The sequence below is a fragment of the Daphnia pulex genome, chromosome 8 (assembly GCF_021134715.1).
Source record: "Daphnia pulex isolate KAP4 chromosome 8, ASM2113471v1".
Lineage (NCBI taxonomy): Eukaryota > Metazoa > Arthropoda > Branchiopoda > Diplostraca > Daphniidae > Daphnia > Daphnia pulex.
In genome coordinates, this window is record NC_060024.1 from 12886823 (window position 1) to 12898410 (window position 11588).

Genomic DNA, 11588 nt, shown 5'->3' on the forward strand with positions numbered 1-11588 from the left:
TAAATTTTATTATTTTCAACGAAAAAATATCAAGTGAAAACGAATTCTATAGGCCCACTATATGAAGATAAAAGATTGTGATTCCTTGCCAATTCACTGATTACTTGGCACTAAGAGAAAAAAATTTCTCACTCATTGGTGAAGGCGAATTATCTGGCACGTTTCCAAAGGCCTGATCAATAACTAGTTGAAGGGATACGTCTGGTTATATTTTTAAGGTTCGGGAACGAGACACAAGTTGAGAAATCAAATATTTACGGCTAGACTCCAAGCCATTCCGATTAGCGGACCATGTTATCAATGCATTTAGCTTTAGGACCTTAATATTATTCGACATCCTTTATCTCTATTTATATCTGATGTAGCTAGCTTGGTTTTATTGGTACTGATTGTATAATTGCACTAGTCTTTTACGCAAAATGAATCACTATTTTTTTCCAAGATTTCAGAGCGAGTTTTTTTGTCATTGTCATCGAATGAGTGAGTCATTGTCGAAAACAAAATCGCGCGCAAATGCTTTTGTACATATTTAAAGCAATCTGGCAATAGAAAAGAATTTGAATAAATTCGGAGGGAACAGGGCTCGATTGACTTAATGGCGACTTGGCAACAGCGACGATCCTACCACACGAGGGAAACTAGAGAGTTTATTGCGCCACCACTAGCTCCTCCATATTCAATCGGAAATCCAGTAAATTGTCAAGTGGCCGATTTAGTAATTCGAGTTGTGTGATGATCGAAGCGATAATTTTTTAAAAGAAAAATGCTTCGAACCAAGAAAGACGTAGACAAACATGTTCAAGATCTACAGAAGAAAGTGAACAACGAAAATGAGGTGAGCATCAACGTTTCTTAACTCAGGTTGATTTTCACGAAGTTAGAGAAGCCGGTTTAAAATTTAGTCGATAACAGTTTCGTGTTGACCTTTGAGTATTGCGGTATTGAATTTCCAGATACTTATTTCGTCTCTGACTGTCTATGTTGCACACTGTGTCAATATTTTAGTATAGTTTATCAAAATAATTGCTTGTGCCTACAAATGATGTGTAATGAAAACTTTTTTATATTTTTCTTACAGCGAAAACTCCTTGGCTTCAACTTTGCCAAGTCTTATCATCAAATTGGAGAACACAAGATAGCCAAACAATATCTAGCTTCATATCTTGCAATTAAGGAGTGTTCAGCTCCAGGCCATCGCCTGGCTGGCCAAATTGCAGAGTCTTTAGGTGAAAAAGAGGCAGCTGTCAGATCATACAAAAGATCTTTTGATATTGATAGCAGTCAACGAGATTTGGTTTTCAAGATCTGCAGTTTGGTTTGTGAGTTACCCACCAGCCCAGCCAACAGAGATCTTCAGCAATGCTGGTTGGAGAGAGCTGAAGCATTGCAGCCTCAGCACAGTGTAGTGTTTGAGCTGAGACAGAGGCTAATGCTGTCATCAAATTCCCAAGTAAAAGGAGCAGTGGAAGATCAACTGAAAAATGAAATGCTCAGCAAACCAGGTGACATGAAGCTTCGTATCCACCTTTTAAAGTTGTATCTTGATTCAAACAGAGTCAAGGAAGCTTATGAACATATGCTCAAGATTGAATCCCTTCAAGTATTTAGTCAAGAGCTAGACTGGTACAATTGTGCTCTGAATGTCCTTGAATCCTACAAGAAGCTTTTGGACCACAAAGTGGGGCCTGATTTCTACTTCCACTACTTGAATGCTGTAGACCGACTATCGTTTCTTAAGATTTCTAGAGTTGGTAAAGGCCTTAAATCAGCCCAATCTATCGGTGAGGTACTACCGACCTTGCAATCACTGGACGTCACTTTACAACTAGCGAAAGAAAACGGCGTTCAGCGAGATATTCTGGTACACTTTACGTGTCAGTTGTACTTTCAAGCTGGTTTAGTCGTTCTTCTGAAAGCTCTAGCCGGCCTCGAAGATGAGTACCAAGCCCTGAGCTATGCTGCTACTCTCTTCACCATCGCTTACAACCAGGGTACAACTGGAACCCCCAATCAGTTTGGCGACAAAAAACTTCTAGATTCAACCATTGTGACTGCCAGATACCGTCAGAGTCAATGTGGCCATTGCATCGTCGCCTGGGAAAGCAGAGAAGGTCGTAAATGGGTGGTGGACACTGTCAAGAGGTGTGACAATCCTGACGGACGACGCAAGATGTTTGAAACCGTCTTCGGTGGCGCCTCAACGCGCCCTTATTTCGGAGAAAAATTTCAATTTCCCAAGGAACAACTGGAATTACCTTCTTTTGCTGATTTGCTTGAACTTGATAAAACCGCCCTCCAGCTCTATTCTAACGAATTACATCCAGTGGTCTGGTTGGGCTTAAGATACTTTACCATGCATCGCAGACTGAATGAAACTGACTTTGCATCAGATCTCAGTCAGATCTTGACATCTTCACGCTTCATGCGCGATATCCCATTCTCTTCAGCGTCCTGGAATTCCTGCGCACCTGAGACTCTTTCTGCGCTAGACATGGAGTCATTCGTGTATGCTTCAATTTACAGCACCGTCTCCTTGGAGGAAAACGATTCGAAGGTGTTTGGAACGGTGCCTGCTGCATTGACAAAATCGCTGTGCACAGACCAGCAGTCGGCCTGGTGGCAATCTGCCATCAAACTTATCTCGGGATCGGCTAAAGAAAATTTAAGTGAGCTGCGCCGTACTCTGCAACGAGGTTTGGAGGTCATCCGTCTGTCTGGAAACCAACATGGGATTCCACTGGAACTCGTGGCCAAGCTCGCTCGAACATTTGTGGCCAGGGCTGGGAAAAGCCGCGTGTTCCCTGCCGTTGACGTACCTGCACCTATCTCCACAGATGTGATGACAGTTGAACAAACAGAGGCCCTTGAAAGTCAGGCGACTCGTTATTGGAAAATCTTTCTTGAAATGGCTAATACAGGAAATAGATACACTCCCCCTTTATCTGGTAAGTAATCTATAAAAATCATTGTCTAATCTCTAAACGCAAGTAGCTTTATCAATGTATCAAATCTCTCGCACTAGGACGACTATTCGAGTTTCGCTCAGTAGATGCTGATATTGACGGCCTAATATCAGAGGCGAAACTTTTCTCTGGATACCAGTTGTGGCGTTCTGGTCGACGTGAAGAAGCACTTCGTCTTCTACAGGCGATCTCTGATCCGTACGCTTCATATTACCAAGGGCTCCTCTTCAAAGAGATTGCGGAAGAAGAGTTACGCAAGGGAGCAACCGTGTACGAATCAAGATCAGCAGCCAATGTACTGTTGAACAAATCAAGAGACGCGTTCTACATCACACTGGATCGCCTTCGTAGTCCTGGAATGGAGCGTTTCCATCCACTAGATCAAAAACTTTCAGAAGTCATTGAAAAGGTCGAGACTAAGTTAGGCAGTCTAACCAACTTGTCTATCGCTAATGGTCACAGCACTGAGGAAGAAGAAGAGTCTGAAGAGAGGGAATATCTCACGCCTCAGCAAGTTACTAGCACCCCACACCGAAGAAACGTGATGAACATGACTTCAATGCGCAACGGAACGTCCCTTGCAAGTCGTCTTGAAACAAGCACACGAGCTGAAGCGAGACCTAGCCCCGAACGTTTGGACGCTCAACTTAGACAAATGGTGCAGCGACAGGTAAGTTTGACATAACAGTTGTCCCTTCAATTCATTTATGTAATGTATCAATTGAATATTTAGGAGGAATTTAACCAAGCAATTTCAACTGAATTAAAACAAATTCGGGCCGAAGTCGTGGACATCAAAACTTTGATACAAAAATTGGAGTCACATCTTGAGATGCAAGCAAAACATGAAGTGAAAGAGAGTCGGAAAAAGTCGTCTGAAAAGGCATCTGAGACCTATGATGATAGATGCTACGAAGATGGCGACGTGGAAGATTGGGAAGAACAAGAAGACGAGGAGGAAGAAACCGACCTCGATAATTTAGTGAAATTGAAAGGAAAATTGAAGAGCTCTGGTCCCTCTGCCCCCCAGATCAATATGCCGTTGTATGCTCCTCCATTTGCTCCTGCAACGAGACCGGCATACGGATATCCACCGACCTATGGAGCTCCATTCCACCCTTCTGCATACCAGCAATATCCAGGCTTTCCGTACGTAGGAGTTCCAGGTGCACCAGGTCCTTTCCCCGTTACGCCAACTTATTCGTATCCACCGGGAATACCCCATTGGGGAATGGACCAAGTTACAACTCCGTCACCAGGATCGACTTATTTGCCCCCTGGGATGGTTGCTCCACCTATTCAACAGCAGATTGCTGCCCAACCCCCAGCTCCGTCTGTTTTTTCCCGAATTGGAACAAAAGATACATCACTGCTTGCAGCAACTTTACAGCAACCTACCGTAATCAGCACTGCACCAACACCCATAAACGACGTGGAATCGGCTTCTGAGGCCCTCCGCAGAGCGGCAGCTGGTTATTCAGCATCTTCCACTGCCCCTGCTCCTCACGCATATCAGATTAATGTTCCCACACAGGCTACACCGGAGAAAATAGTTGATAATACTTTATCTCCAGCCATCCAGCTTTCTACTCGAAGCCTGCTTGCCAATATCCCAGAGCCAGAGTTTTCATCTGTTACCACTCCGGATAAATCTAAATCAGCCCGTGATCGCAAAGCATCCACTTGTTCTGATGGAAGCTACGCTCCAGAAGAGGAGGTTGACAACTACCCAGATTTCAAACCTATTATTCCTTTACCGGAAGAAGTGGAAGTAAAGACTGGAGAAGAAGGTGAAGACGTACTTTTCGATCAAAGGGCCAAACTTTTCCGTTTTGCCGAGAACCAATGGAAAGAGCGTGGTGTTGGCCAACTAAAACTTCTTCAAGACCCGACTACGAAGAAAGTTCGATTGCTGATGCGCCGTGATCAAGTAGGATGGGTTGTTTCTATTTCTATGATCGCAGGATTAATTATTTGTTGTTCTCTGTTATCTAGGTCTTCAAGATTTGTGCCAATCACACAATTACGGCGGACATCAAATTATCCGAAATGAATAATTCAGCCAATTCGTGGATCTGGGCCGCCATGGATTTTGCAGATGGCGAAGCAAAACTGGAAAAATTTGCTGCCAAATTCAAAACTCAAGAAATATCCACTGAATTCAAAGAAGCCTTTGAAAAGGCCAAAACAGCCGATGTTGTTAAACCTAAGCCTGATACTGCAACTACAACAGACAAAAAGGCTAGCGAAGCACCAGTTAAAGGATTTGGGGACAAATTTGCTCCCAAAAGTGGATCATGGGCTTGCAGAATGTGCTATGTCAACAATTCGGCAGAAGCTACCAAATGTGTATCCTGCGAAACACTCAAACCAGGGACAGAAGCTCAAGCACCAGCCCCAACTCCTTTCTCTCAAATGAAATTTGGAATGCCTTCTGTAGCATCTGTTGCTTCGACAACACCTACGGCGTTCAAAACTACCACGGTAACGACTACCCCTGCTAGCACGGGATTTACATTCTCATCAACACCTTCAACTGGAGCTCCCGCGTTTAGTGGCATGAAGTTTGGAGTTCCAGCTGCCGCAACAACACCAGCCTCGACAGCGCCTTCTTTTAGTTTTTCAACTCCAACTCCCGTTACTACATCAGCTCCTGCTACAATTAGGTTTGGTGTGGCTGCCGCAACACCGACTTCAACAACTACACCTGTTTTTGGAGTAACGACGACGCCCAGCTCGGCTGCGGTAACATCAAGCTCTGCAGCGTTTTCGTTTGGAGGAAGCAAACCTGCTTTTTCATTCGCTCTGCCGTCTTCCTCAACGGAAACCGTGGTATCGAAAGCTCCATTTTCATTTTCACCTCCCAAATTGGCTACGGCCGTAGTCACGGCTCAAACTAATGGTCAAACCGACGTCACCACCAAAGTGACACCGTCAACCACAACTGGAGTAACACCGACGTCTTCCGTGCTACCTGGCTCAATTTTTGGGACTCCCAAATCAGCAGTTGAAACTAAACCAATTTTTGGAAGTTTTTCCTTTTCCACGCCGGTTCCTGCTGCTGTAACACCAGAAAAACCATTGGAGGAAAAGAAACAAGAAGTCAAGCCTAGTCCTTTCGCCGGCTTTTCTTTTAATAGCAATCCGACTCCTGCTTTAGCACCAAAGGCGCCTTCAGATGAGAAAAAATCCGAAGACAAGCCTAGCCCATTTGCTGGTTTCTCCTTTGGGGGGTTCGGAGGCGTTGCAAATAAAGACGCTGGAGAAAAGAAGGCTGAACCTGGTATGCTGTTTTCTCTGTTAGCCCAACAGCAGTCTTCGACCGGTTTTACCATTGCTCCAAACAAAGTATGTTTCTACATTTTCAATTGTAATTTTGTGCAATTTCATATAACAGACTTGTCATGTTTTAAATTCTAGGAGTTCCCTGGAACCGGAACACCACTTTTCGGATCAACTACTCCGAGCGATAAGACGAAAGATACGAGCAAGGAGGAGGATGGAGAGGAAAATGAAGGAGAACATTATGAACCCAATGTTGTCTTTGAGCCAGTAATCCCATTACCTGCCTTAATTGAAGTATCGACTGGCGAAGAAGAAGAAAAGTTGTTATTTATCGATCGAGCCATCCTCTATCGCTACGTTACTGAAACCAAAGAGTGGAAGGAAAAGGGAAGAGGTGAAATGAAGATTTTGGAACATAAAATCACTGGCCGAGCTCGTTTGTTGATGAGAAGAGATCAGGTTCTCAAAATCTGTTGCAACCATTACATTACTCCTCAGCTGTCACCGAAGCCTTTGCAGACATCAGACCGTACATGGACATGGTCTGCACAAGATTTTTCTGAGGGTGAACTAGTTCAGGAAACCTTTGCACTGAGGTTCAAAACCATGGATCAGGCCCAGAAGTTCAAGGGCGTTTTCGATGAAGCCCAGAAGAAATCTGCTGACATCAGTATTGAAAAAGTCGAAGCAGCGAAAGAAATGAAAGGCCAAGAACCTCAAACGTTCGGTGAGAAGTTTAAACCCAAAGAAGGATCCTGGGAATGCCAGGGCTGCCTCTTGCGCAACGACCCTAGTGTGATGAAGTGTCCATCTTGTGAGACTAGCAAACCTGGAGAGCCTAACAAAACCGAACAGCCTGCCACCAAACCTCAACAACCTGTAACTGCATCCTTCGCTGGATTGTTTAAGCCCAAAGAAGGATCTTGGGAATGCAAGGGCTGTTTTTCACGCAATGATGCTGCTATGGTAAAGTGTCCTTGCTGTGAAACCATTAAACCTGGAGAAACTGCTCCCGCTACTACACAGAGTTTACCTACCGCTACCACTCCAGCAGCTCCTTCCTTCAAGTTTGGTTCGGAAGGAGGCTTTAAATTTGGAACGCCCGCCTCTAGTACTTTATCTTCGTTTGGCGCGAATTCATCATTCTCTTCCAGCACTACTACTGGATTTGGCAATGGCTTCAGTTTCTCCATGGGCACGCCTTCTGCTGCGAGCCCAGCACGCCCAGCGACGCTGACTGCTCGTTCACCGAACGTTTCAGTCAGCAGCGACAACGAGTACTATGATGAAGGTGAGAGTGACAACATTCACTTTGAACCCATCATTCCATTGCCAGAGAAAATTCAAGTCAAGACTGGAGAAGAAGACGAGGAAGTTGTTTACTGCCATCGCGCTAAACTTTTCCGATTGGTTGATAATGAATGGAAGGAGCGAGGCCTGGGTGATGTAAAAATCTTGCGACAAAAAGACACTGGAAAAACTAGGTAAGCTTATCAGTTGTATTTCATTATAATTTATTAACCTTTTTCATTCATTTGTTTTTATTGTTTTATTCTAGACTATTAATGCGACGAGAACAAATTTTTAAGATTTGTCTAAATCACGCTCTCACTCCTGATCTGACTTTCAAACCCAAAGACGAGAAATCTTGGATATGGAAAGCTAAAGACTTTACTGACGGTGAAGAGAAAGAAGAGACTTTCGCCATAAGATTTCGTGACGCAGAAACCTGCAAAGCTTTCATGGATGCTGTGAATGAGACTAAGGTAATCGTGCACTAATTGCAAATTAATTAGCTCGAAATTAATCTTTTCTGCGCTCTAGGTTTCCCCTTCATCAGCGTCTGTCGCCAGCACGCCAGCTGCAACAGGAGGTACTTTCAAATACAGTTTTGTTATTGTCTTAAAGAGTTACTAAATTTTAATATTTCTTCCACGAAATAGCAGATGAAGTACAACTTGTCTACGCCAAGGAAGCCACAGAGGAACAGAAGCGTAAAGCCAAGGAGCTCAAGCTCCCCCTTAACTTTTTCTTGTACGAAGATGCTCCGCCGTGTCCAGGTTGTCGTGGTTGTGAACCTGAAGACAAGAGTGTAACCACGAAACCTGACGTCATTACTAAGCCCAATAATGTCGCCAAACCCGAGACTCCTTCCAACGCAATTTCGTTTGCCAAGATGATTGATGCCTCCGCCTCACAGCTATCTTTCTCGTCACTAGTCTCTTCAACTGGCAGTGGCTTCAACAAGCCAGCCGCGTTTTCCTGGTCTGGAACTGGTCAACCTATTTTTGGGGTAAAATTTAATTTTGATTTCACTTTCATGAAGTGATTTATGAATTTTTTAAATTTATTATTTCTTTAGATGGGTAGTCCAGCGACGCCGCAAGAAGATAAAACCAACCATGGTGAAGACGATAACGACGAAGTTCCTGAAAGCAACGATCCTCACTTTGAACCAATTATTCCTCTGCCGGCGTTGGTTGAGGTGAAAACTGGTGAGGAGGATGAAGAAGTCATTTTCTCTCACCGCGCAAAATTATACCGATACGTGGCAGAAAGTAAGGAATGGAAGGAGAAAGGAGTCGGAGATATAAAAATCCTTTATAACAAGGACAAAAATACCTACCGAATTCTGTTGAGAAGGTATTTTCATAATTTTTTCCCGTGATACCTGACTTGAAGAAAGTAACGAATTTGTTTGTTTTAGGGACCAAATTCACAAACTGGCATGTAATCATTGGATCACTGATGATATGAGTTTGAAACCCATGTCTACTTCTACTACTGCTTGGACCTGGTTTGCAATGGATTTTTCACAGGGCGAGTTAATCTCCGAATCATTTGCAGTTCGTTTTAAGACAGACGATCAGGCAACTCTCTTTAAAACTAAGTTTGAGGAATGCCAAACTGCGTTAAGGAAGAACACGACCGCAGTAAAGCCAACGTTGGCCGAGTCAAACATTGTTTCAACTCTAGCTGTGACTCACAAAGAAGGTTCTTGGGAATGCCAAGGATGCTTTACGCGTAATGATGCTACTGTGCTAAAATGCCCTTGCTGTGAAGCCATGAAACCTGGAGAGACTCTACCTACTGTTACTCCTCAACCGGAAGTGACAGGTGCAACAAAGAACGCTGAAGAAGAAGAGGAGGAAGAAGGTGAAGATGAAGAAACAGTTGAAGAAGATCAAGATGAAGAAGAATATGAAGATTTGGAGGAGTCCATTATGTTCGAGAAGCGCTGCACACTCTCGTCCCTGGAAGGTGGTCAGACCGACAAGAAATGGGTGCTTTTAGGAACCGGCAATCTTAAAATTGTGTACGACGATGAGATGTTGTGTGCGAGGATCGTTGTCGAAGATGTAAATGAGCAGTTGCTCTGTGACAATGTCATTGCTATTGAGACTGAGCTAAAGGTATTTTATTATTTCTTTTATCCCTTTGTATAAAAAAGAACTGCATCCAACTTAATGATCTGATTTATAGGTTGATAACAAAGAGTGCGTATGGTCGGCAATCGATTATTCGTCTGAGGAATCTGTGCACAGGACTTTCCGTGCCCAGTTCAGCTCTACTGACGCTGCGCTTGAATTCCAATCGATGTTTGCCGAAGTAAGTCTTGACTGAGCTAGCAACTTCGTTTGATCGATATTTTAATAGTTGTTGTTGTTGTAGGCGAAGCAGTATGCAGAGAAATCTGATGTACACGACGAGCCTGATTTACACGCAGCCGGCTACGACCATAGCAATGACGATCACGGAGACTATGTCGAAGGCAAGTTTTAATGAACATCCGGAGAGAGGAGATAGATTTTTTCATCGTTAATAAATGTTCCGAGAGAGAGCTTAAGCACCTAAGCTTTTGCAGGTCAATCCATGCCATCTGAAGGAGCCGTCACGTCTTTCAAGCCGGCAGTACTTGTTCGTGCTTGTGATCCAAAATTAGCCCGAGCGCTATCAGATATTTTAAATGATGTGAATTAAATGTTTTCTGCCTATTTTTTGGTAGGTCAGGGGGATACCCCCCTTTTTGATATGACGTTTCTTTCAGTTGTCAATGATTGAACTCACTCGTTTTTTCACCCTCGATTGTACTTTTGCGGGCCTTTCCACAGTGTGATTAATTCGTAACAATAAATTGAGATGACCTGATACGGGCGTCTATTCTTTTCACAATCAAATTTTTCCTTTTTGTAGCAACAAACAAATTAACTATTGATAGACAGGATCACTCGGAACGCAGCGGACTAGAAAAATGACAAGAATGATTTGAAAAGGTAGGAATATCGTAATGGCAATCCCAATTGCGGTTATTTTGGCGAAGAGGGCATCGACCGACTTCATCATGCTCGAGACACAATCCTGTAAAGTGAGAATTAAGTTTAAACTAAATTTAATGTAACTGATTAATAATAATATTTAATTACTTCTTGGTATATATTCTTCAGATAGGAAGTGTCGCATCCTGATTTAACGCAACAGGAATCAGGAATGAATGAATATCCTGCTACGCTGTTCCAGTCCTTGTAGCTATCAACGCCACAACACTGGAACTAAACCAAGCGCTTTATCACGTCAGCCGACTAATTTCCAAGTAAACTAATTTACCATTTGTTGGGTGATATCCATTCCAGTTTTCCCACTTCCGTCGGGATCGAAATACATCATTTCGCGCATAGACTCTCTAATGTCTTGCTTGACTTTAGTACCGAAATCAGGACCGAACGCCACCAAAAGTCCAACCATGGCAATGAACAACAGTACGAGGAAACCTGCATACTGTCAAGTGTCAACGTCTCTTTAATACGATTCACTACGGATACAGATAGGGAGAAAGAAAATTATTTTTATTTTACTCACTATGTAGTAAAAAACAGAACTGCCGTCAATAGTGAAACAACAGTTAAGCGTCGTCATAACGATCAGTATGACTCCTATGACAACAGCAAGACTTCCGATTTTCAATTCAGCCGAGAGTATGGATGTTAGCCGAGTAGATTCTTCAGCTAGTCCAAATCCAAGTAAACACATTCCGAGAACCTACCATGTTTCGTAATAATTACTTGTGTCACTCATTGATTGCAATGAGTTTTCGTAAATAATAAAGAATTAAGCGTACCAGTAATAGAACATTTATGAACAAATGTAGAAATGCACAAGCGAAACTGCATCTTCCGGTCTCCATATTGCTCACTGAAACTCTGGAACATGACAAACAATATCAGCCTACATTCACACATCTATCGACGTTTATGAGCGTAAGCTATTCTTCGAAATAAGTGACGAATTCCTTTTGACGCGCACATTTCGAACAAGGTTCGTTGATTTCTGATTTGATGAGGA

General features: G+C 43.2%; 2 protein-coding genes across 3 annotated transcripts; one reads left to right on the forward strand and one right to left on the reverse strand.

Annotated features, from left to right (window-relative positions):
• The first annotated feature begins 598 nt into the window (after positions 1–598).
• LOC124200808 (E3 SUMO-protein ligase RanBP2-like) lies at positions 599–10421 on the forward strand. 2 transcript variants are annotated; one of them, XM_046597121.1, is made up of 14 exons: positions 599–835; positions 1079–2945; positions 3023–3633; positions 3697–4893; positions 4959–6311; positions 6384–7732; positions 7807–8014; positions 8073–8121; positions 8195–8541; positions 8611–8891; positions 8956–9661; positions 9732–9857; positions 9921–10020; positions 10114–10421. In XM_046597121.1, exons 1-14 carry the CDS (start codon positions 764–766, stop codon positions 10227–10229), a joined length of 8382 nt encoding a protein of 2793 aa, XP_046453077.1. In that variant the 5' UTR covers positions 599–763; the 3' UTR covers positions 10230–10421. The 2 variants fall into 2 exon arrangements, with proteins under 2 accessions (XP_046453077.1, XP_046453076.1); XM_046597120.1 differs by having other exon boundaries at positions 600–835; positions 8192–8541.
• LOC124200810 (CD63 antigen-like) lies at positions 10072–11570 on the reverse strand. The gene is made up of 5 exons (XM_046597122.1): positions 11365–11570; positions 11106–11285; positions 10854–11024; positions 10673–10798; positions 10072–10607 (listed from the first exon to the last, which is right to left on the reverse strand). Exons 1-5 carry the CDS (start codon positions 11428–11430, stop codon positions 10458–10460), a joined length of 693 nt encoding a protein of 230 aa, XP_046453078.1. The 5' UTR covers positions 11431–11570; the 3' UTR covers positions 10072–10457.
• Positions 11571–11588: the final 18 nt, after the last annotated feature.

Bases quoted from the DNA above. Each gene is read 5' to 3' on its own strand.
- LOC124200808 (XM_046597120.1), top strand. From the start codon at position 764: ATGCTTCGAACCAAGAAAGACGTAGACAAACATGTTCAAGATCTACAG. The intron at 8,015-8,072 runs GTAATCGTGCAC...TCTGCGCTCTAG, and splicing joins ATGCTGTGAATGAGACTAAG to GTTTCCCCTTCATCAGCGTC. The intron at 9,662-9,731 runs GTATTTTATTAT...TCTGATTTATAG, and splicing joins CTATTGAGACTGAGCTAAAG to GTTGATAACAAAGAGTGCGT.
- LOC124200810 (XM_046597122.1), bottom strand. From the start codon at position 11,430: ATGGAGACCGGAAGATGCAGTTTCGCTTGTGCATTTCTACATTTGTTC. The intron at 10,799-10,853 runs GTAAATTAGTTT...CGCTTGGTTTAG, and splicing joins TGGATATCACCCAACAAATG to TTCCAGTGTTGTGGCGTTGA. The intron at 10,608-10,672 runs GTAATTAAATAT...CTCACTTTACAG, and splicing joins TGAAGAATATATACCAAGAA to GATTGTGTCTCGAGCATGAT.